General features: G+C 41.6%; 1 protein-coding gene across 1 annotated transcript in view; it reads right to left on the reverse strand.

Annotated features, from left to right (window-relative positions):
- Positions 1-21,746, reverse strand: part of LOC112840452 (aldehyde oxidase 2-like) — an 80,483-nt gene extending 58,737 nt beyond the window's left edge. The window contains 10 exon segments of the mRNA XM_073905512.1: positions 1,590-1,682; positions 5,948-6,092; positions 7,776-7,856; positions 10,290-10,379; positions 13,491-13,552; positions 14,781-14,907; positions 16,283-16,391; positions 17,868-17,966; positions 19,685-19,740; positions 21,693-21,746. Coding sequence (XP_073761613.1) covers positions 1,590-1,682; positions 5,948-6,092; positions 7,776-7,856; positions 10,290-10,379; positions 13,491-13,552; positions 14,781-14,907; positions 16,283-16,391; positions 17,868-17,966; positions 19,685-19,740; positions 21,693-21,746 — 916 coding nt within the window.
- Positions 21,747-26,441: the final 4,695 nt, after the last annotated feature.

Below are 26,441 nucleotides of genomic sequence, written 5' to 3' on the forward strand. Positions count from 1 at the left end.
GCTTGGTGGCCTGGCCACTAGCCAGTTTGGGGACCTTTGGCAAGTCTACTCTCCTTTTGCATCTTGGCTTCCTCATGAGGAATTCCTAAAAATGAGGGATTTGGGTAACCCTGAGGAATCTAATTTGTGCTCAGAAGGGTCCTCTCAGGCACAGACATACGGGGGCTCAGTGATAGGGGGATGGTGAAAAGTCTCATCTCTCCTTTGAACAGAGCAGCTTATTTTCATTTATTTATTCTGTTTAAGGTTTTTTTTTTTTTTTTTTTGAAGGCAGGGTTGGGGTGTTAGAGAAGTCTGAAAACTGGGCTAAATAATACCTGGGGTGAAGATTAGGGAAAGTTTTTCCTACCTTAACCTCCTGCTTACATTGGTTACCTCTGCTCCCAATCCACCCAGTCTACCACTACCTCTTCTCTCCCTTCTGTTCTCACCAAGATTTTGAGTGAATCTAAGCACATTCCCCTTGTTTTCTGAGTGACACTCAGGTGTGCTACCTGAGTCGTCCCCAGGCTGGAGCTGCAAGGCCGCAGTGCTGGGCAAAACCAGGAAGGGTCCCTCCCCTCACAAATGGGTAGGATGATGCCAGGGAAAGGCATGCTTGCTGGTCTGCTGCACAGTCCAACTTCGGCTGATGCTGGTTAGGAGCCAGGAAGGTGGGACTCCTGGATGGCAGTGATACAGCCAAGGCAGGTCCCCTCCCCTGCCTACCACTGATGTCCAAAAGCACACAATGGCCTACAAGTCAGTCTTGACTCAGCTTTCAGTTCAGTCTACCTCCTTGTTGCCTAAGTTAAGAAAGTCATCATTACCACTGTATCACAAATTCAAGTTCCTGACCCACTCATTCATTCATTTTTTCCCATTAACTCATTTGTCAGTCATTGAACTGAGCACTTATATGCATGTATAGTACTTACATGCATGTGCTTACATGCTAGGAGTTCTGGGGAATGAGGAAAGGAGTAAAATAAAATTCCTTTTGTCAAAGGGTTTGCTGTGCATCTTGAAGGCAAAGTCTTGCAGGTTTTCTTCCTACTTTGTGAGTACCACCTTGCCTGATGTAGTAGTATTTGCATGTAGTGGGCCACAATATCCCTTAAGGACATTGTAAGTGACTGGGGTGCTTGCCTGGGCAGGTCTTTGTCTCATTTTACCTCTTGCCATTGTTCACATGAAATAAGTAGCATTCAAGCACCAGACAATATTTCTCCTACTTTCTCCTTGCAAACATCCTCCCTCCTAGAAATTGACTATTCAACTGATGGATAGCACTAGTTCTCTTGCTGTCTTCCCATCAAAATTACACTGCAAATTTACTGTCTTTGGGTCATCATGGCATTTTATAGGCAAGAATCCTGCAAGTGACTACAAGGTCTTAAATGATATCATCTGAATACCTCATATTCTGTGCAAAGCTTTTGATAGTAAAGTTTTATGGTAGGGATATTATATCACATCAGAAAAATGATGAAGTGTTAGAAATAGGCCAGACAAGACAATGTGTAAGTAGGTTCCAAGTTCCTTGGTAAGTGTAAGCTTTGTGCAGGCATTGGTTCACTAATGTTTTACTAAGAATACCAGGAACTCACCATCCCTTGTTTTGGATACCATACTGAGCTCAGAAATCCTAGCAGGAGAGAGGAGAATTGGGTGAAAATGTCCTTGAGATTTCATTGCAGGTCCTGAAAAGTAAATACATATATTTTAGAGAGATTTAGGAAAGAGAAAATGCCCTTTCTTGGCATTTAAAGTTTCTCATAAAAATATTCAGATACTAGTTTTTAAAAAATTGATAATAAATGTATATAGATGTAAAAGCAGTAGCTATATGTCCTGCAAAGTAAATTTATAAGGATGCTCTCCCAGTACATGTATTTATTTATTTATACATTTACTATATGTTTATAAAAATAGAAAATAGAATGAATGGGAGGTTCTTAGAAAGCTCTTACACATTGGAAGCAGGAGACATATATAAGAATATTCATAATAAGAAACATATAACCTACCAAAACTGAAGCAGGAAGAAATAGAAAATTTGAACAGACGAATTACTAGCAATTTGAAGCAATAATCAAAAAACTCCCAACAGACAAAAGTCCAGGACCAGAGAGCTTCACAGGTGAATTCTCAAACATTGAATTATTTATTTATTTTTAAAAGATTTTATTTATTTATTTGACAGAGAGCAGGAGGGCACAAGCAGGGGGAGTGGCAGAGGGCGAGGGAGAAGCAGGCCCCTGGCTGAGCAGGGAGCCTCACGTGGGGCTCGATCCCAGGACCCTGGGATTGTGACCTGAGCTGAAGGCAGACGCTTAATCAAATGAGCCCACCCAGACGCCTCTCCACCAAACATTTAAAGAAGAGTTAATACCTATTCTTCTCAAAAGAATTATTCCAAAAAATAGAAAAAAGAACTTCCAAATTCCTTCTGTGAGGCCAGTATCGCTCTGATAACAAAACCAGATAAAGACATGACTCAAAAAGAGAACTACAGGCCAATATCTCTGATGAACATGGATGCAAAAATCCTCAACAAAATACTAGCAAACCGAATCCAACAATACATTAAAAAAATCATTCACCACCATCAAGTGGGATTTATTCCTGGGATGCAAGGGTAGCTCAATATTCACAAATCAATCTCCATGAAGCATCACATCAATAAAAGAAAGGATAAGAACCATATGATCGTTTCAAAGATGCAGAAAAGGCATTTACAAAGTACAACATCCATTCATCATAAAAACCCTTGACAAAGTAGGCTTAGAGGGAACATACCTCAACATAATAAAAGTCTTGTATGAAAACCCCACGGCTAACAATAACTGAACAGAGAAAAATTGAGAGGTTTCCCCCTAAAGTCAGGAATGAGACAAGGATGTCCACTCTCACCACTTTTACTCAACATAGTACTGGAAGTCCTAGACACAGCAATGAGACAACAAAAAGAAATAAGAGGCACCCAAATTGGTAGGGAAGAAGTAAAACTTTCACTATCTGCAGATGACATGATACTATATATAGAAAGCCCTAAAGATCCCACCAAAAATGACAACAACAACATAGAACTGATAAATGAATTCAGTAAAATTGCAGGATATAAAATCAATGTATATAAATCCATTGCATTCCTATACACTAGTAATGAAGCAGCAGAAAATGAAATTAAGAAAGCAATCCCATTTACAATTGCACCAAAAATCACAAAATATTTAGGAATATACTTAAACAAAGAGATGAAAGACCTGTACTCTGAAAACTATAAAACCCTTGTGAAACAAATTCAAGATGACACAAAGAAATGGGAAGACATCCCACGTTCATGAGTTACAAGAATATTGTAAAAATGTCTATACTACCCAAAGCAATCTACAGATTTAATGCAATCCCTATCAAAATACTAACAGCAGTTTTCACAGAATTAGAACAAACAATCCTAAAGTTTGTATGGAACCATGAGAGACCCTGAATAGCCAAAGCATTCTTGAACAAGAAAAAAAAATGCAGGTATCACAATTCTAGACTTCAAATTATATTAACAAAGCTGTAGTAATCAAAATAGTATGGTATTGGCATAAAAATAGACACATAGATCAATGGAACAGAATGGAAAACCCAGAAATAAACCCACAATTATTTGGTCAATTAACTTTTAACAAAGGAGGCAAAAATATACAATGGGAGAAAGATGGTTTCTTCAACAAATGGTGTTGGGAAAACTGGACAGCAACATGCAAAAGAATGAAACTGGACCACTTTCTTATACCATACACAAAAATGAACTCAAAATGGATTAAAAACCTACTGTGAGATCTGAAACCATAGAAATCCTAGTAGAGAACACAGGCAGTGGTTTCTCTGACATCATCTGTAGTAATATTTTTCTAGCTATGTCTCCCAAGACAAGGGAAATAAAAGCAAAAATAAATTATTGGGACTACATCAAAATAAAAAGTTTCTGCCCAGCAAAGGAAACAAGCAACAAAAAGGCAACCTACTCAATGGGAGAAGATATTTGTAAATGACATATTCAATACAGGGTGAGTATCCAATATGTGTAAAGAACTACAACTCAACAGCCAAAAACCAAATAATCCAATTAAAAATGGGCAGAAGACATGAACAGACATTTCACCAAACAAGACATACAGATGGCTGACAGACACATGAAAAGATGCTCAACATCACTCATCATCAGGGAAATGCAAATAAAAACTACAGTGTGATATCACTTTATACCTGTCAGAATGGTTAAAATAAAAAACACAAGAAACAACAGGTGTTGGTGAGGATGTGGAGAAAAAGTAACCTTTGCGCACTGTTGGTGGGAATGCAAACTGGTGCAGCCACTGTGGAAAACGGTATGGAGGTTCTTCAAAAAGTTAAAAATAGAACTGCCCTACGATCCAGTAATTGCACTACTGGGTATTTACCCCCAAAATACAAAAATACTAATTCAAAGGGATACATGCACCCTATGTCTATTGCAGTATTATCTACAATAGCCAAATTATGGAAACAAGCCAAGTGTCCATCAATAGATGAATGGATAAAGAAGATGTGATATATATATATATATATATATATATACACAATGGAATATTAGTCATAAAAATGAATGAAATCTTGCCATTCGCAATGACATGGATAGAGTTAGAGGGTATAATGCTAAGTGAAATAAGTCAGTCAGAAAAAGACAAATACTATGCAATTTCACTCATATGTGGAATTTAAGAAACAAAACAAATGAGCAAGGGCAAAAAAAAAAAGAGAGAGAGACAACCTAAGAAAGATTTTTAACAACAGAGAACAAACTTATGGTTACCAAAGGGGAGGTGGGTGGGGGATGGGTGAAATAGGTGATGGGGATTAAAGACTGCACTCACCATGATGAGCACTGAGCAATATACAGAATTATTGAATCACTATATTGTACACCTGGAGCTAATATAACACTGTGCGTTGACTATACTGGAATGAAAATAAAAAATAATAAAAAAAGAATATTCATATAGCCAAAACTTGGAAAGCACTCCATGTCCTTCAACAGTAGAATGGATGAGCAAATTGTACAGTCATACAATGGAATCTAGCAGTTACCTGCAACATTATGAGTGTATTTCAGGTCAAGAATGTTGAACAAACAAAGCAAATTGAAGAAGAATACTGTGTCAGTCTATTTACGTGAAGTTCAAAAATATGCTAAATGACATATTGCTTAAAGACTCAAATATATGTGGTAAAATTGTAAAAACAAGAAAGTGACTGACCATCACATTCGGACTATTGAGTGCTTCTGAGAGGACGGGAAGTGTAGGGGATGTGGTTAGGAGGACTCATGGGGCTTTCAAAGTTCTTGGTAAAGTTCTCATTCTTAAACTGGGTGTAGGTGATAACTGGGTGTGCACTGTTAACATACCCATACATATTTTATAAACTTCTCTTGTATCTACTCACTAATTAACAAAAACAAAATAAAAAAAGATAAGATAAATTAAATGATAAAAAACCCCTCTAATATTTTTTCTCCACACCTCAGGGGGTCATGCTGCATACTCCCAGGGTATAGGTATACCCAACTTTGGAGACCACTTTATTATAATATAATATTTGTATTGTTCTTTTATATTATTATAATATATACAATTTATACATATTATTTATATCTAAAATTATAGAGATAATTAGATCATTATATCATATGATATATATCACATATATTCATGACCCGAAATAGCATATTGTGTACTATTATGTTATATATCATATGATATAATGATCTAATTATTTCTATAATAATTTCTATAATGCACTACTATATTATAACCTTTTTATTCTAAAGGATGAGGCTTAAAAAGGAGTGTTTGTAGACTGAGAGCAAAGTAGGGGATGGGAGGTCAGGCTCGGCTCTAACAGTGGCGTGAGAAATGCTGTAATCACTCACCCAGTGAGGTGTTGCCCGAGATGAGAGGGGCTTCAGGATGTTTGGCTTTCAGCTCCAGGAGATCCTTGAGGGTGCCAGGGGAGATCCAGGTAACCCTCTCTCCACAAAAGGTCAGGGTTTGTTTTTATGGCTTCTCTGCCATTCTCTAAGTGCAAAGGACAAGTGTGTCTGCACATGCGCACACCTGCCTTCCAGGTTCCCCGAGGGAAGTATATTCCTCTAGAGAGATTGCAGGAGTCCCGGGGTCCATTTGACTGAAAAGACTCACTACACTCATTGACTAATGCCTGTATTTCCATAATTAGATATTCACTTCTTTAACTTAAGACTTGTTAATATATGTAGCTCTTGGCAGGCAAGTGATGATATAGGTTGGCACCTGTCAATGATACTTCATTATAGATAATTGAACACAATTCAGTATCATGGCCTTAAAAATCATAATTATACTAATAATCCTAAATTAACATCGTCAGCCTGGACTTTTCCTCTGAAATCCAAACTCATAGATCTGAATGAGAACTTGATGTCTCCTCAGATTTAACATATCCCAAACGGAACTCCTCATACCCCATCCTTTCTGAAGCCCCCCAAAAGGATCCCCCACCAAAAAAATACCCTGCTCTTCCTGAGGTCTTCCCCTTCTCTGTCAATGGCCACTGCCCTTCCTTCAAAATATATCCAGAATCCACTCTCTTCTCAGCTACATGCTGGCAGCCTGGTCCAACACCACCATCTCTCAGGATAGACCTACCACCCTGACGAGGCTCACTGTTCCTTCCTGGGCCCCTCACCAGGCTCTTCCCATCCCAGCAGCCAGAAAGATCCCAGATCCCATTACAACATTAATAGGAACCTGCCACTCCCCCGTCCAACCTCCCTAATCATTTCTCATTTCTCACGGGGTAAAAGTCAGCAGCCTAAGTCCTTGTGGTCTGTTCCCCAGTGGCTTTCTGACCTCGTTCACTGTGCTCCAGCCAGGCTGCACCCTGCTCTGCCTCTTGGTCAGGGCAGGCGCTCTCCTACCCTTGACCCCTTTGCACCTGCTGCATGCACTGCCTGGACTGCTTTTTCCCTACGGTCGAGGCTGCTCCCTCACTTCTGGTGAACTTTTTTCAAATGTTACTTTCTCAGAGAAATCTTTTCTGGCCAGTATTCCAGCTCCCTTCTCAGTTTTTTTTTTTCCTTCTTACCACTTCTCACTGGCTAACATGCTGTATCTCTTATCTATTATCTTGCTTATTACCTGTCTCTCCTACCAGATGACAACCCCCTGTGGGTAGGTTTTGTGTTAGTTTTGTTCCTTGCTCTATATTTAGTACCTAGAACAGTGCCTGGCAAGTTGGTGGATGATTGATATTTGTTGAATGAGTGAATAAACACATCAGAACCCCTTCAGAAATAGATATTTTATAGAATGGGACCACTAGATGCCAGAGAGGATAAAGAGATGCTGATAGAGGGAAGGGTAGGTCATAGGGAGTGCCCTGGAAGTACTTCTTGGGGTCAATGTACTAGTGTGGCTGGAAGACCAAGTTAGAAGCTGAGCAAAGCTGGACGGCTAGGACAGTCAACAGAAATGCTGCAGATGACAATGGTGAGCATAATGACGAAGTCATTCAACAAAGAGCCTCAGCTGAGGCTTCAGGGAGCGTGTCCAGGGCATCAGCCAGGGAGGGCTTGCTGACCTGGGTGGGGACAGGCTTCTTGATGTGACCAAATATTTCCACAGTTTGACAACTTTGCAGGAAGGAAAGGTGGTTTTATAAAACTTAGTTGATAATCAGTGACATTTGAACAAACACATAAAGCACCCAACTTGTCTTACCAAGAGTTCTGGGGGAAATATGAGCTCCTGGGTAGGGTCCAAGGGCTGGAACTCAACTTCTGCAAATAACTCTGTGCAAATCTTTATAAAGGGCAGAAGATGGTCTTGTCAGCCCAGCTAAACCAGAAACAGCATTGTAATTCTTTACATTAATTAGGCAAAATGAACATAGTCATAATTCTCCTACTCTCCTAATATAAGAGTAATGGGAAATAGTTCAAACCAAATCAAAGTTTTAAATAAGAACCTTGTTGTAAGAGAAATACTGATTTGCCCCTGATATGATACTAAGGAAAAGAGTATTCTTTGAAATAGTTCAAAGAGTCCCCTGTGAAACACCAAGGCAGTATATGAGAAATTATCAGAGGTCAATAAGTCTGGGGACTCATCTTCACTGGGCCCCAGCCACTGTCCTCTCACCAGTCAAGTCAGGATTCAAAATGCTAAAGGCTCTGAGAAGTCCTGAAGTTTAAATAAAAATGACTCTAGACATACATGCCTATGCATAAACCACCCCCACTAATTTTAATAACAATAGCTAACATTTATGGAGTGTTACATTCCAAGTGCTTTTACATGTATTAATAATTTGTTTAGTCCTCACAACAATTATATAAAGAATGTAAATTATCATCTCCATTTTTACCAGTTAGGAAACTAAAGCACAGTGGAAAGTTACACAAACTCTAATCTTGTCTGAAAGAGATCTGTTTTAGCTTTGGAATCACTTACTCCCAGAAAACATTCCTAAAAACATGCAGCAAACTGGGAGAACCATGGGAAGCAGAGCTAGAGGTCTGTGTATTGGAGAAGAACATGGGTAGACATCAGGGGCAGATCTGGGTTCATTCTCAGCTCTGCCACAATTTGGCTCCCTGACCCTCCCAAAAGAAAGGTACTTAACCTTTCTAAAGATAAATGGAAATAATGTATATTTAGGGTAACTTGTGACAATTAGGTGAAATGGATTGACATTTGTCCAACACTCCCCCTCTTTTTCTGTTTCTCTGGGGTCTTCCCAGGTTCCAGAAGAGAAACTTGGAACTGTTCCTTATAAAGGCTCTTAGTAAGACCCCAGATTGAGGAATTACAGGCCAACGTCTCAATGATCAATTTTTGCATTAGCTAGAATTAGAAATGTAGGCAGTACCTGGGGGCAATAATGTGGTATGTCTTTAAAACCTAGGAATAAGCTGGTGTGTGAGAATGAAAATGTAAAAGAAAACATAAAGAGTCAGATCTGAGGAATTAAAGTTTCACCAAACAGGTGTTAGACCAGGGCTTAATAGCTGGTCCAATAATAGAAGATCTTAACATAGCTTTAAGAGAAGGGAGAGTCATGGGGCAGACCCCTGCCATCCAGCTGGTCTACCCTGGTGGAAGAGAGGGGTCTTCTGCGGTATTACCCTTAAGATTGTCCAATTGCTCTGCATCCATGTTCACTAAGCAACCTCATTATAATGGAACTTCCTATGTGTGTTTTCCTATAGGGAAAGGACATGCAGCTCAGTGACCATAAGATCCACTTTATAATTGGGTTTCTGTAAATGAATATTAGGGCACATTCCGGTTTAAATATCATGTTCTTTTGAGTTTGGTTAAAGTGAGTCAGGTTGTCCCCAGAGCCCAGTCATTACCCAGATGGACTTTCTGAGGCCACAAAATCAAGGACAATTGTATTGTATGACAAAATCGAGGATAATTGAATGTATTGACCCCTCTGAGGCACACTGATCCTCTGTGAAGTGTTCTTGGAGGGTGCAGTCTACCTTCTTTGGCAATAACCCTCTATTTCACTGCACATCTTCTTCAGACTAAAATGAGGTGACAGTGGGAGGCCAAGAATGGGAACAAGGTAGGTGTGCGGGATAGAAATAGATACAGCAGGGGGATGATGGGCTTCGTTTTGTCTAAGGGCAGCTCTGTTCTCTCAGATTTCCTTGTCTATGGGGAGCGGACCCTATTTTATCCTTATTCCAACTTCTCTGAGTAATTCCTTTAAGAACTTGGCAGTGGGTCTTTTTTGGAAACTACTATCTCTCAGAGAGCAAAGCCAGAGACCGCAATGTTTCCGGCTAAACTTCCCAGCTGTGGTGATCATGCCCTTGCCATGTGACTTTAGACAGGCTCCCTTCCTGAGGTTGCAGTGCCCTCTCTCTGCAAAGGAGAGGACGTGGTGATAGAGGACAGCTCTGCCTGAGTGGGGCCAGGCACAAAACCCCCTTCCCACCCAAGGATGGGACTCATCAGAGTTGGGGCAGGTCTTTTCCTCTTGTCTGAGTGGGTTTATATTTTCTCATTTCATCCTTCCAGAGACTGAAGGGGAAAATCAGAGCCTGGCTTCAAATCACCCTGTTATCAGGTTCCAAATGAAAAGTGCTTTATTCATGCATGTGCTCTGGAGATTTGAAAGTAATGCAGAGTACGATCATCAACACTGAACAAGCAAAGTTTAACAGGGGGCCAGCATTAAGCAATACTCTCAGGGAGAGGACGAAACAAACAGGGACTCACGTCACTTTCCCTGCGGAGTGAGGAAGAATCATTTCCTCCAGGATCCAAGCAGCATTTTCCTGTTCCTTTCTGTTGACAGCCATTTGACTCCTAGGACAGTGAAATGCCTTTAGATGAAAAACTTTTTAATAGGTAAATGGGTGTGTGCCTCGAAAGGCTTGGCAATTTAAATGAGACTCCAGACTTTTTTTAGTCATTTTTGGTGGTTTCTGTTGGAACAGGGATAATCACAAGATCTTTTGCTTTATTTCAAATATAGAATGATTGGGGCGTCTGGGTGGCTCAGCCGGTTAAGCGCGGGCCTTTGGCTCAGATCATGATCCCAGGGTCCTGGGACTGAGTCCTGTATCAGGCTCCCTGTTTAGAGGGGAGTCTGCTTCTTCCTCTCCCTCTGTGTGCATGTGCTCACTCTCTCTCTCTCTCCCTCAAATAAATAAATAAATTTTTAAAAAATAAAATGATAATATAGACTATATGAAATATAAAATATGATGTATAATATATAGAAAAATATAATATATAGTATAATAATAATTTATATAATAATAAAGAATATAAAGAAGCATAAAAGAAACTCTAATTACCCTATTCCACTGATAATATTTTTATATATTATATATGTACTATATTTATAGTACAATATACTTTTTATTTTGCCTTTTTATTCATTTATTTGCCTATTATTTTGTTCATTTATGTGTTTATTTATTCATTTATATTGTGAATCCTTTTCCATATCATTAAAATGTCTTTTTTTTTAATTTAAGTTTAATTAGTCAACATATAATACATCTAAAATGTCTTTAAAATATAATTTTGCTGATCATATAAAAGTCCATCTTCTGGCTATTTTATCATATATTCATATATATTTATATATATAATATATATATTTATATACATATATATTCATATATATATTCAATATATTCATAACATTTGCTATTGTTATATACTTAGGTTTTTTCCCTTCATTGTATAACTATAAAAAACATATGAACATTTCTGTTCATTACATGGACAGCTTTGTGTACGTCTCTGAATTTTTTCATAGGTGAATTCCTAGTGGTAGAATTAATTGATATGATACCTGTTAGGGAAATGATGATTTAATCATTCTCTAGAATATATAAGATCTAGCAATACTGAATGTTATCATTTATATAAGGACCTTTCAGACAAAAGAAAAGAAAAAAATAAAGAAAGATGGAGAAAAAAACCTATTTTGGAACCGGGTGTTCTAGACATTTGGGATCTGCATGGGACTGACTGGGAATGAATGGACAGTTGAATTTTACAGCAGGTTTCCATTTACTGGTTCTTTCATTTCCCATTTCCTCCAAATTTACCTCTTGTGTATTCTTCCTTAAATAATTTCTCCTCAGTATCTAGTAAAATACTTTCTTTCAGATACCCCAGTTCTCTGCCCAAATGCCTCAGGCTGCCATCTTCCTAACTGTCCAAGAAGCAAAACCGTCTGGGCCCAGCGACCAGAGCTTCCTCTCTTACTCAGAGCTCTGAGAGCATCCACGACGGGCCATGAATCAACTATAACAGAAACAGCCCATCTTCTCTTGACCTAGTAGATGTGAGCCTCGGGTATTTCCATTGGGGCCCAGTTTATTTCACCCATTAAAGTCCCTGGGGCTAGCTGGCTGCAGGTGGATCTCTGACCACATTTTTGCCTTTATCCCCAGAGTCTGTGCCTGGAAAGGTGGATAACATCCATATTCCAGAGAGAGGGAGGTTTCCTTTAACTTCCTTTATTCATATTTGACAAGTGCTTCACTTACACTGGCAATTTAATGGGTTTACAAGCTATTCATTTTATTTCTCAGCTTATCAACTTTGGCTCCCCCGTGTGGCCGCAGAAGTCTGGGACATGCGCCTACGGGGGCTTCCTGGCTCTGGGTAGAGGGATACACCTGCTGGTCCACTTCCAGGCCCACCTCTGCTATTTGTGGAGCGAGGGCAAAAGTATAAATGGATGCCCCGGCCTTGGCCTGCTGCCCTCCTCTTCCCACCCTGGCTCTGTTCTGAACTGCGGGGCCTCAAACACCTGTGTGAACATCCCGGCCTGAATGCCTCAGTTCCATCCACTCTTTCCAGAAACAGCCAGTTGTTGGCTGCCCTCTAACCTAGGGGGTACACACTGGCTGTTATGATCTGCCCTAGGAAGATGGGCTCAGGAAGAGGTTGGTGTTAGGCCTGGGAATGGGGTCAAGACCAAATCTGGAGCATGGTCTAGAAAAGGGTGAAGGGTCCAGCTAAACAAGTCACCTTGGCTCCATTGTCTCCTGAGAATGGCTGGAGGAGGGACCAGCAAGGGGCCTTTCCAAATGTGGAGTCCCCCTTGCTTGGGAATAAGGGCAGTACTGCCCACATCCATCCTGCCTCAACAGCACCGTCAGTAAACTGTAGCCACTAAGTGCCAGCCAGAACTTTGCTACATGCTTTGCCAATGATTTCTCATTTGATCTTCACAGCAGCCCAGTGAAGCACCCCATTTTATCTTATTTTATTTTATTATTTTAAAAAGTTTTATTTATTTATTTATTTGTCAGAGAGAGAGAGAGAGCACAAGCAGGGGGAGCGGCAGGCAGAGGGAGAAGCAGACTTTCCTCTGAGCAAGGAGCCCGATGCGGGACTCGATCCCAGGACCCCAGGATCATGACCTGAGCCGAAGGCAGACACTTAACGACTGAGCCACCCAGGTGTCCATCACCCCATTTTATGACGGAAACTCCCTGTGCTCTTGTACTTGGGGTTGAATTTTGGATTCTACACTGCATATTTGGTTTCTTTACCTGCTTACACTTTCCCAGCCAGTCTGAATTCTTGGAACTACCCTTGCCTCCCCAAAGCCAATTCCACACCTTTTCTTGTCTCCTTGGGTTTGCTGGAACCCTACTACCTGTGCTGTCCTGGTGCCTTGTGTAACTAGTCACGGAAGATACCTGGATGCCTGCTTAGATCACCTGCCTGCCCTCTGTGGTGGGGTGTGCAACACCAGAGGTGGTGTAACTTTCACCCTATCCTCAAAAAATAGCTAAAATTCTCATGAGTCAGTTGAGACTAACTCACATAGCCTCCCTTATAGTCTGTTTAGATGATCTAAACAGTTCAACCCCTGTATTCCCAGCCTTGACCAGCTGTCACTGTCATTCGTGCTCTGTAGGGTGTCCCCAGTCACCTACTCACCACACAGAAGGTCCTTCCACTTGCGAGAATTGGCCGATACCCAGTGCAGTGGCACAGATTACCTTATCAGAGAAGAAGCATGCTTATCAGTAGGCTTTATTTTCACTAGTTTCTTTCCAAAGTTAAAACAGACCTAGTTTTTTGTTTGTTTGTTTGTTTTGAGAGTGTTTAAATATCTGCCAGACTGTCCAATGCTTTTTTCCTCTTCTTAGAATATGAACCTTCCCACCACATCAATCCCAGTTTTATTTTCTGTCCTAAAGCAGATGATCATCCATCTGGTGAGCTCACTTGCATCCATCTATTAGTTTATTCATTCATTCAACATGTGTCTATGTAAGATACAGGGGATCCTAAAACAAGAAAACATAGGCAAGTTCTAAGGCATGGTATGATTTTCTGTAATGGGGCAGAGAGAGCAAAGGAAGCAACTGGTAGATTACAGGGTGTCTGTGCTCACCCTTCAGGTCTCCATCTAAGAATCTGTGTATCTAACAGATGACTTGTTTAGAGACTGTTGACACCTGAGAATGGTGTTTATTGATCCTGCAAAAGGGATATGAGTAGGTACTCCTCTCTAGTAACTTAAACTCATTTTTAAATTTAAAAGTGTCCTTTCAATATGTGAAGGGCTCTGTTGTGGGTTGACTTGTGTCCTCCAAAAAAGATATGTTGAGGTTCTGACACCTGGAACCTATGAATGTGACCTTATTTGGAAATAGCACCTCTGCAGATATACTCAAGTTAAATTGAGGTCATACTGGATTAGAGTCCATCCTAATCCTTATAAGGACTAGTGTCCTTATAAGAAGAGGAAAATTTGGACACAGACACAGGGGAGAAAGCCCATGAGGAGACAGAGGCAGAGAGTAGAGCAATGCATCAAGAAATGCCAGGTTGGTTGTCAAGCACCAGAGGCAACGAAAAGGCAAGGAGGTGTCCTCTTTTAGAGCTTTCAGAGGGAGCACGGCCCTGCTGACGCCCTGGTTTCAGACTTGTAGCCTCCACAGCTGTGAAAGAATAAATTCCTGTTGTTTTAACTGACCTAGTTGGTGACACGGTGATGACAGACCCAGTGAAGGCAGCCAAGTAAGTCAATGGATAGAGAACTCAGGTGTCACGAGGTGTGTGTGGCCTCTCCAGCAAGTGCCCTGCCATTCTTCTCTGCTCCTGGGTGAGCTGTAGCTACTTTAGAAACAACCAGGGGGCCCCTGAGTGGGGCTGAGATGACCTTGTGAGTGGGGTGGAGCAGCCTGAAGCGTGTGGTGGCTTTTTCCATGTCAGCCCTACCTCCCAGGGCTTCCATGAGCTGTTCCTCTGAGGGCTGCGGGTGGTTCCTAAGCAGCGTGTACATGGACATCACCATCCCAGGGGTGCAGAACCCACACTGGGTGCCATGGCTCTTGGCAATCCTCTCCTAGAAGGACACATGCATGATCACAGGCCTTTCTGTTGTCACCACTCCTCACCAGAGTCCCCATCTGGCACCTCCCTTATCATGCTGGAACCCAGTGCCTGAGCAGTGCACCCCTGCCCTGGCTCAGAGTTGGCCAGCCATCCCCTTTCCTATGCTGCTCTGGAGGAGGTGACTCAGAAGCCATATTCTATCATTATAATCATCTCTCAAGCTCAAATGCCCAGATCCTTCTAACTGGGAGTTAACAGTGTGCAGCTTCTATTCCCAGAGTGAGAATTGTCTGGAAATCAATAATTATAAGGCAAGTATGTGTACATTTCAGAAATGATTTTCTTGAATACCTCCACATCTTGTCCAGCTTAATTCTGACCATGGGGCCACCTCTTTTTGATTGATTTGGAGACTATTTACTGTTGACCTCACTTTACCTTCTTCTTTAAATTCTTTTGTGTTGGCTCAAAAGGAGTTCTACTTTCAAAGAGCCAAGATTTTTGTCTGTGTCCTAGATCCTTGCTATTTAAAGTGTAGTCCATGGACCAGTGGTGTCGGCTCTACCCGGGAGCTTGTAGGAAGTGCAAAACCTCAGGCCTCTGCTCCAAAACTCCTGACTCAGAATCTGTATTTTTAACAAGCTCCCAGATGATTCTTAGCACATTAAAATTTGGGAAGCCCTGTTCTAGATTTCAGAGTGTTATTCTCTCTGATCTCCCCAGACATTCTAGTAAATTCTGCTCGGTCCTTGGCCTTTGCTGACCTTTTCTGGAATCGATTCTCATGTTGTGAAACCCAGAGACTCTCTGGGCTCCTCCTGCTGGAAGCACCTGCAGTCCTGGTGGATCTGGACCTATGATTCTCCAGTTCTCTAGCTCCCTTCTTTGTGACAATGACAGAAGAGTGGATGTGTTTCCTGCCAACGCTTAAAACCAGCCTCTGTGTTCCAGCTTCAAGTTAAGATTTGGAGAAATGATTGTCTGTGTGCTCTGGTACAGTCAGCCTCAGTTCTGATTTTACTCCCAAGACCTCCTATGCCACAGGGAATGATCCTGAGTTTTATCTTGTTCGCCTCTGACAATTTATCCTATGAATAATATCCTGTGTACAATATACTCCAGCCTATAGTCACATAGGCATCAATGTTTTGATAATTCTGCTTATCATTCAAGTGGAAAAAGTAAGAAAAAAAGATGATCATCTAATAAAATGTGGATGGATTTCCAGCTTTCTTTAAATCACCTTGGTGTTATTATCTTGATCAATATGCATCCAAAGCTTCTACTTACCTGATTACAACCTAGAAGCTCCAGGCAGCAGAGTCAACACAGCATTGGTTAAAAAGAAAAAGTTAAGAAGTGAGAAAATTACAGTGTGCTCTTACCTGCACTGGGTGAAGCCTGGTGTTGATGCTTCCAACACCTTCCACGGTGGTGACAGCAGCCCCATACAGAGAGCAGATGGGCACCAGGCATGCAGTAATGGAGAAGTGTCTTCATATGAGCAACACAAGGAAAATCAAGGAGAGTAACACAGTCCTGCCTCTTGGGGAATCTGGGAACCAAGAAGGGCAGCAGAAAACTCCCCAAGCCTATCATTCAGCCTGGGGGATGGGGAACTGGAGGGGTGACAGGGAAGGAGAATTTAGAGTCCTCTCTGCTGACACTGTACTATCTGTAAGAATTGAGGATCCTTAGAGGGAACCTGGGCATTCTGAACTTCAGAAAAACTTTCTAAGCCCATACAGACCCACTTGGGTCTGGACTCAATGGGAATGGACTCATGTCATCAGGAATATGATTGGACCTCAACTAGTATTCATTAGGATATTGACCCCATAACAGGTAAAAGGTACACTTATGTCTTTTATGTTTACATTTGAGAATTTTTTTGCTTGTTAATTTTAAAATCTCTGGATAAGTTCATTCAACAGTGGAATGACATGTGTTCTGAGGCTATTTCTTGATTTCTTGGGCCAGTGGATTTGGGAGCAGCCCACGTCCTGGAATCTGGCCCTTAATTAAAGGATGCAATTGTGGCCCAGGTCCCTGCTCTGCAGGGTTGGTTCAACCCAGCAGTAGAAAAGGCATTATCTTCAGAGCCAGAACATGTGGGGGTTCAAGTCCTTGTTCTAGAAACTTGTGTGATCTTGAACAAGTCACTTCATCTCTTTAAGCCTCAGTTTCCTCATCTGTAAAATGAATGGTTTGCCTAAATTGGGGTTTCTTAACCAGGGATGCATAGATGTGTTGGGTTTGGCCAGCAAACCCTGAGGTGGTGAATGAAAAGATTACTCCAGACACCTTAGTAGGAGAAAGGAGAAGGCGAGGGGGGGACCAGAAGCTCTAGTGGCGAAAGGTCCCAAGCTGGATTCTGCTCCCACCTTTATTGTGAATGTTATCAACACAACAAGGGAATAAGAAAAACAGGAAGGACTGTGAAGCCTTAATAATCAGGGCAATGGCATAGGGAGTATTGTGTGATTAGAACAAGCTGTGCTCGTGACGCATGTGTAGACAGCGAGTACATGGAGTACATGACCGCCAAAGATAAATGTTTCTCCTAAGTCAAGCATTTACTCCCTGGATGAGTATATTGAGCCGCAACGAGGATCTGGCTGTTTTCAGCCCAGAAACCTTAAAGGGACCCAGTTTTCTGGACACTCCTTCTTTGCTTTTCAACTCGTCTCACCCAGGGAGGCGTGCGTTTACTAAATCTTCTCTAGACAGGCATTATGAATTCTCACACAGATGGGCCTTAGGAGGTCTGTAATCTCCCTGAAACTATGTGCAAAATATAATTAGTTTATGTACTTTCTGAGTAGAGAGCTCATAGCTTTCATCCAATTTTCAGAGGGGTTGAAGATCTAAGGAGGGTTAGAATCACAAGGGCTTAGAGACATTTTGTGCTCAGATGGGAATATAAGCCTGGCAAAGAAACAAAGCCCCCCTGGCCTCTGGGTAGGATACCTGATCTTCGCGGACAGCGGGTCACGCTTCGACACCATCACAGTGCAGGCTCCGCACCCTCCTCCTCCACAGGCGTACTTGGTTCCTGTGAGGCGTACTAGAAGGGCTGTTCAAGGAAAAGATGCACGGCACACATGTCACCCCCTTACAGCTGCCTCCCTGGGGTGTCGCTAGTGAGGAAGGTCTTCTTTTGGGGGGTGAAGGGTAGGTCTGAGAAGTCATTTGCCTGCCAGGTCTCGGTAAAGGCCACTTTAGATCCTATTAGTTGTGTGATACTGAACATACTAACTTTTCCTGTTGGTTTTCTCACTTGCAAAGAGGGAAAAGTAATACCTACTTTATCTTCACAGGCTTATCATGAGCATCTTATAGGACGATGGCTGTAAAAACCCTTTGAAAAGCCCTATTTCGTTATAGGTATTCTGGGTCCCAATCATGTAATTAGGAGAGAAGATCTCATTTTTAGCAGTTCAATGTGTTCTAGTTTTGTCCATTTGTATTGCATTGGTTTTGTTTTTTAATTATTTTTATTTTTCCTTTTTAATTTTTTAAATTTAAATTCAATTAATTAACATATTAGTTTTAGAGGTAGAGGTCAGTGATTCATCATCTTATATGATACCCATCCTTCATTATTACATCACAAGTCCTCCTGAATGTCCATCACCCAGCTACCCCGTTCCCTCACCCCCCTCTCCTCCAAGAAAACCTCAGTTTGTTTCCTATGATTAAGTCTTATGGTTTGAAAACAAGTGACTGAGCCTTTGGCAAAAACTCCCATCCTTACTTTCAGATCTCATCTAACGTGTTCCTGTGCTCTCGCTTGGTCAGAGTCCAAGCCCAAATCCAGGCTCAGACTCCACCCCCTCTCTTTACTCCTCCTTCTTCCTAATTGTGGTCCACTTCCAGCCAGTTTAGTTTATGAGATTGGATGTAATTCATTTGACTGGTTCAGAAGATTTCAGAATCACTGACATTTTTTTTAAGCCATAAGGCTTGTTCATCTAAACTAAGTTCTAACATCAGATGCTTATCAGAGAGGCATGTAAATGAGTGGAGTGGGCTGCGTGTAACTGGAGAGCTTGTGCCCATTCTAGATAGGGCACTAGGGCAGTCCCTCCCTGCTCAGCAAGATGGCTGCCATGCAGCAATGACTATTTTCTCGTTTCTCATGAGAAGCTGAAAAATCTTGAGTTTTTAAAATATGAGATTTCCTAATTTTCAAGCATTGATAACTAACTAAACACCATGTGGACTTTTAAACAAAACTTGTCCATGGGCTGACTCCATCAATTTATAATTTCTGCCATTTCTTTACTTACCTTTTGGCTTCTCGGAGAGATACATTAGACCTACCACTTAAAATGTTTGTCATTATGAAGATCTAAATTTCAGAATATAAAATGGTCAGGAAAAATCTCTCATACGAGACAGATGTAGGGAAAGGCAATCTTTTCTGATGACACATGCTCTTCCTGAATCTGGAGAATCTGGTTTCCCGCCAGGCCAGGGTACATGCAACATAAATCTCTATTATATAACCACCCTCCTGGGGATTTGGAGAGCCCTTAAAGGAATAATTAGTGCTGAAGTAAAGAGCTTAGCTTCTGTTTCATTGCTATTAAATCCAGATATAAGAAGCTCTCCAAATAGCCCAATTAACTTACTATCCTTAAAACCACTGCCAAAAGCAGAGACAGCAAGGGCCAACGGGGCTGACGGGAGACAGAGAAGTTAGATTAGTTTTCATAATCATAGCAGGCTTAAGTTTTAAGGCAAACATAGACACTGCCCAGATTTTGATCAAAAGGATCCAGTTCTTTTGTAAGAAGGTCAGCAGAGTGACTTCTGGGTCCACATTCCTCTCTATCACCTGCGTTGGAAACAGAAAAGAGATTTATTATGGGGATCGAGAGGGTGATCGACAGTAATGTCTGCCGTGGCCTGCTTGATTTAGGCACTCGGGTATAATACTTTCATTTACCCATTTATTTTTTGCTCTGAAGGCAAACAAGTTTCACATACATGTACAGAGCTGGAGACTTACCAAGTGTGACAACAATGCTTTTATATGTGATTAGAGTGGGGGGGGCCACCGCTGGGTAAACCCCCAGTGGGAGTTACATTCTTCATGTTTGCTCCATTACCTGTGTGTGTGGAATCTTCCAACTCAGTCTTTTGTACTCCTGGAATATTTGAAACTGGGGAGAGACTTGGATGCTGTGTGTGTGTGTGTGTGTGTGTGTGTGTGTGTGTGTGTGTGTATATACAACGCAGGGTCCTGGAGGGAAGACATCTAGATAGGAAGTTTCTCATCTGGCACCTCTGAGACACCTCCAGTGGGGAGCACATGGATAATATGAACAATCTCAAGAGTTGGTGGCAGAAATGGGAGGTGGGGAGAGTTGCTGTCATCCTGAAGGGGTCCCTGAGTGTGCCAGTCCACTCATGGCAGAGCGGCTAATGGTGAGACTTGTCCCAGCTCAGGACTCAGGGTGTCTCTGGTGGTACACTAGAATTTCTCCCTCCCTCTCCTCGAGAAGTGGGGGATTACCACTCAGAAGCCTGGAGGGATCTTCTTTGGTGCTTCTTTCCCACTTGCTTATTTTGGGATATTTCCTTTGACTTTATTTTAGAGTGTCCTCTAAACACCTCCAGCCATTCTGTGGCATCAGAGGAAAGGAAGACACAGTGGGCTATTCATGTTAGGGTCTTCCTTTCTTCCTAGAAGAAAAACATGAATTTGTGTAGACCCTCCCCCTAAGAATAATTTTGGGCTCATGATTCAGAAGGGATTTGGAACAGAAAATAGACAAAGGAGACTCCAAAGCCTAGGCAGGTGGAACAAGTGAGTTAGGACTCAGCTCATGAAAGAAGGTTTGGAAAAATGTAGGGTGGCTGCTGGCTGTGGATGCTGGTTACAGGAGAGAGAGTTACAAGGGACATGAGGAAAACTCTATGTTCTATCTCCTTTCTTGGGGTGGGAGGGTGGACCCGGCCAGTTAGGTTTGTGGGACTGGAGTGCAGAGGGGCCCTGGAGGAGGTGGCAAGATCGCAGGGAAGCCACATGCTTTGGGAACTACAGAGAGGTTCCCCTGAGAGAGAGGGGCTCATGAGCAGAGCGGGCCTGGCAGAGGGCACTGAGGGTCAACCAGCAGCCTGTGTGGCCTGATCGTGGGCACTGACAGGGGGATACTAGGGGAGGGCGACAATGGCAGCGCCCACTCTTCTTGTCACATAGGTTCCCCCTAGAACTTAGTTGCAACCTGGGAAAGGGGACTGAAAATTGACGGCAATTACATTTCAACTAATTCTGATTAATGAAATCTCGACAGAAAAATTAAGTTGATAAATATAAAAATAAACAAAGCTCTATTTCTTGTCCTCCTGAGCTTGAGGATCAAGATATGTTACTAGATACAGTGCTACCAGGATATCAGGCCCAGTGCTAAGTGCTTTATAAGGACCCAGGGGATTTCCTACTAGATGAAAGAAGCATCTTGCTTTTAATCTTTTTAGGAAGTAGATTCTAGAGATGGGTACTCTGAGGCTCAGGGAGGTGAAGTAATTTGCATAAAGTTATACAGTAAATGGCAGAGCTGGATTGGACCCAGACTGCCTCATGCCAAGGCATGTGTGATTAACCCTGATGCTTTACCACCTCCCCATTTTCTCAGAAGCTGAACCTTGGCTGAGTGGGCAAGAGGCCAAATTAGTATGGGTTCCTAGTCCCTGGTTTCCTGTCCCTGACTGGACAAGAATTGCCCTTAAGCTAGTAGTTTCCTGCTGTCTCTGCAAGCCACAGTAGTATCACCCAACACTTACCTTTCTCCCATTCACAAAGAAAATCAAGTCATCCAGTTTCGATGGGCAAGGCATTGCACCTAAATAAATTTTGCCTTACAACTCTAGGTGCAGATGTTCTTTGGCACCAGTCAGAGAAATGAAAATTTAGCGCCAAGCAACTGAAATTCCTCCCTGTGCAGAAGCAGGCAGCTTAGAGCCCCAGAGAGCAGGGCAAGGGGTGGAGATTTCCCTGTTTTGTGGCCATTTAAGTCTACCGCACCTGTGTGGCCCGGCCTCTTCCTCTGCTTCCCACCAATCTTGGCTTCACAGCTCCCTCCATGCACAGCCCACTCTTCTTGCTTTCTTGTGACTTGGAGGGCTTTAGTGTGAAAACCATAAACAACCACCTAAACTTAAACCCACTCTGCACACTGTCTCAGCCCCAGGAATATATTCGGAACAGATTTCATTCTTCTCAAAGAGAGCTAGAAGTGGGCCTTCTGAGACCTCCCACTTTTCCCAACTTTTTTCTTACTCTAGCTGCAGAAATGTCCTCATAGGAAAACATATGGATAAGTGCACTCTGTGCCCTAAAGCGGAAGGGTGGGGTGCCACATCCACCCAGCCCCTCCCTACTTCCTCACACCTAGAGGATTGCTCCATTGGAAAAGAGTGATATAGTCAAAGCAACCACTTTGCAGGTGAATAAAATGAGGCCTAGATATGTGAGATCAGTAGCTCAGGGTCACACAGAAAGTTAAGTGGCAAAGTAGGAAACCAAACCAAGATCTCCTGGCTTAAAACACCTTAAGTATATAGACAGATTCCTTAATAAAAAGAAAAATATAATTCTTTATTTTTCTGAAACTCTCCAGTTAGATATGAGGAGATAAAAATCAAGCAGTTCTTGTTCTTTCAGCTAAAGTAATGCCCAGGACTTGGCCTCACATAAGAGTAAAGCAGGTAGCTGCTCAACTGGACTGTTTTCAAGAGAGGAGGCCAGACTTCTCTGCTCCCTAACACTTCTTCACAAGTGCATGGAGCCTTGGCACACCATTGCTAGAGTCAACCCTTTGTCTTAAGATGACCTCACTTTGTGACAGGGCCTCAGGCCAGAGACAGCAAAGACCTAGCATCCCCCTGACTTGGCTAACTGAGGACGATCCTCTTTCCTACTTAGTCCCCATGTGGCTTCAGAATCCTGCCCACCACAGAGCTAGTCCAGAAACATTCCTAACTGAATGGAGTTGGTAGCTTCCAATTTTCTTTACAATTCTAAGGCCGGGGTTCCAGGCATCTTCCTACACTTGTGGAGACGAGTGTTTACACATGTGTTTTGGTGTGTATGCAGGTGTTTCCCATGTGTTAAAAGTTGCTGAATAAACCCAAAACAAGGTCCTGAGAGGAGATGTTGGAGACCATGCTGTGAATTAGGTATGACCTTTAGGTCAGTGTTTTTGATCATGTCACTCCTGCTAAAAATACCCTCAGTAGCTCTCCGAGGCCCGGAACATAAGGTCCTAACTCCTTAGTGCAGGATGCAAAGCCCTCCATTGTTTGTCCTTATTTCAGGCCTCAGACTTTTGCTGTTCAAAAAAAGTCTCATGCTCCAGCCAAATTACTCTTCTTATTGCCATTCTTCTGCTTAAACATGGCATTGCTCTACTCAAAACCTTCCAACGGCCTCCCAGAGCACTTAGCAAAACCACATATGCTTTCCATGGAGGCCCCATGGGACTGGCCCTGCCCACCTGTCCAAGTGCATCTTCAACCACTTCCTCCTTTGTCTGTAATCCCTGCTATTTTGGTCTTCCCCTGCTTCTTGAACATGTGGAATTCTTTCCTGTCCCAAGACCTTGGTTCGTGTTATTCATTTGGCCTAAACTTCTCTTCATTTAGACGTTGGCATAGCTGGTGCCTTCTTGCTATGTGGGTCTGAGCTCTTCCCTGATCACTCAGTCTTCAGTAGTATCTCCGGCACTCTCTTTTCTACCATGCTGATTCATTTTTTCCACAGCACTTGTTGCTACCCGACATGGATATTTGTTCATCTTTCTATTTGCTTTCTCTTCTAGAACACAATCTCCACGAGGGTTTGAATATTACTTTCAACTCACCACTGTATCCTAGAATGAGTAAATTCCCACAGTATAAATGCCCAATAAGTATTTGTTAAATGACTGAAGAAGGCTCTTCCGTGTCTACAGTCAGAACAACCCTGTTCCTATCCTGCTATGATTGCCCTCCCTCCCTCTTTATCTACCATCAAAAAGCAGCATTGAACTTCCTCTCCCTTCTTTCTTTTTTTAAATTTAATTTTATTTACATTCAATTAACATATAGTGTATTATTCATTTCAGAGATAGAGTTCAGTGATTCATCAATTGTATATAACACCCAGTGTTCATTACATCATGTGCCCTCCTTAATGTCCATCACCTAGTCTTCTGCCCATTTCTTGACTGATTATTTGTTCTTTGGGTGTTGAGTTTGATAAGTTCTTTATAGACTTTGGATAATAGCCCTTTATATGATAAAACATTTGCAAATATCTTCTCCCATTCTGTAGGCTGTTTTTTGGTTTTGTGGACTGTTTCCTTTGCTGTGCAAAAGCTTTTTATCTTGATGAAGTCCCAATAGTTCATTTTTGCCTTTGTTTCCCTTGCCTTTGGAAACATGTCTAGCCAGAAATTGCTGTGGCCGAGATCAAAGAGGTTGCTGCACAGGGAGCCTGTTGCACAGGCAACAGTTCTCTTCTAGGATTTTGATGGATTCCTGTCTCACATTTAGGCCTTTCATCCATTTTGAGTTTATTTTTGTGTATGATTTAAGAAAATGGTCCAGTTTCATTCTTCTGCACGTGGCTGTTCAATTTTCCCAACACCATTTGTTGAAGAGACTGTCTTTTTTCCATTGGACATTCTTTCCTGCTTTGTCGAAGATTAGTTGACCTTGGAGTTGAGGGTCCATTTCTGGGTCCTCTATTCTGTTCCATTGATCTATGTGTCTGTTTTTGTGCCAGTACCGTACTGTCTTGATGATTACAGCTTTGTAATAGAGCTTGAAGTCTGGAATTGTGAAGCCACCAGCTTTAGTTTTCCTTTTGAACTTTCCTTTGGCCATTTGGGGTCTTTTCTAGTTCCATACAAATTTTAGGATTTGTTCCAGCTCTGTGAAAAATGTTGATAGTATTTTGATAGAGATTGCATCGAAGGTATAGATTGCTCTAGGAAGCACAGACATTTTAACAATATTTGTTCTTCTGATCCATGAGCATGGAACATTTTTCCATTTTTTTGTGACTTCCTCAATTTCTTTTATGAGTGTTCTATAGTTTTCAGAGTACAGATCCTTTACCTCTTTCGTTAGGTTTATTCCTAGGTATCTTATGGTTTTTGGTACAATTGTAAATGGGATCTATTCCTTAATTTCTCTTTCTTTTGTCTCATTGTTAGTGTATAGAAATGCAACTGATTTCTGTGCATTGATTTTATATCCTGCCACTTTGCTGAATTCCTGTAGGAGTTCTAGCAATTTTGGGGTGGAGTCTTTTGGGTTTTCCACATAGAGTATCATGTCATCTGCAAAGAGTGAAAATTTGACTTCTTCTTTGCCTGTTTGGATGCCTTTTATTTCTTTTTGTTGTCTGATTGCTGAGGCTAGGACTTCTAGTACTATGCTGAACAGCAGTGGTGATAGTGGACATCCCTGCTGTGTTCCCAACCTTAGGGGAAATGCTTTCAGTTTTTCTCCATTGAGAATGATATTCACTGTGGGCTTTTCATAGATGGCTTTTATAATATTGAGTATGTTCCCACTATCCCTACACTGTGAAGTGTTTTAATCAAGAAAGGATGCTGTACTCTGTCAAATGCTTTTTCTGCATCTGTTGAGAGGATCATATGGTCCTTGTCCTTTCTTTATGTAGTGTATCACACTGATTGATCTGCAGATGTTGAACCATCCTTGCAGCCTGGGAATAAATCCTACTTGGTTGTGGTGAATAATCCCTTTAATGTACTGTTGGATCCAATTGGCTAGTATCTTGGTGAGAATTTTTGCATCCATGTTCATCAGGGATATTTGTCCGTAATTCTCCTTTTTGATGGGATCTTTGTCTGGCTTTGGGATCAAGGTAATGCTGGCCTCATAGAAAGAATTGGGAAGTTTTCCTTCCATTTCTATTTTTTTTGAAACAGCTTCAGAGGAATAGATATTAAGTTTTCTTTAAATGTTTGGTAGAATTCCCCTGGGAAGCCATCTGGCCCTGGACTCTTGTTTTGGGGAGATTTTTGATTAAGGCTTCAATTTCCTTGCTCATTATGGGTCTGTTCAGGTTTTCTATTTCTTCCTGTTTCAATTTTGGTAGTTTATACGTCTCTAGGCATGCATCCATTTCTTCCAGGTTGCTTAATTTGTTGGCATATAGTTGCTCATAATATGTTCTTATAATTGTTTGCATTTCTTCAGTGTTGGTTGTGATCTCTCCTCTTTCATTCATGATTTTATTAATTTGGGTCCTTTCTCTTTTCTTCTTGATCTTGATAAGTCTGGCTAGGGTTTTATCAATCTTATTAATTCTTTCAAAGAACCAGCTCCTAGTTTTGTTGATCTGTTCTACTGTTCTTTTGGTTTCTAGTTCATTGATTTCTGCTCTAATCTTTATTATTTCTCTTCTCCTGCTGGGTTCAGGCTTTATTTGCTGTTCTTTCTCCAGCTCCTTTAGGTGTAAGGTTATGTTGTATATTGAGACTTTACTTGTTTCTTGAGAAAGTCTTGTATTGCTAT

The sequence above is a fragment of the Callorhinus ursinus genome, unplaced genomic scaffold (genome assembly GCF_003265705.2).
Source record: "Callorhinus ursinus isolate GAN/ISIS: 27379988/994484 unplaced genomic scaffold, GSC_fseal_2.0 scaffold2, whole genome shotgun sequence".
Classification (NCBI taxonomy): Eukaryota; Metazoa; Chordata; class Mammalia; order Carnivora; family Otariidae; genus Callorhinus; species Callorhinus ursinus.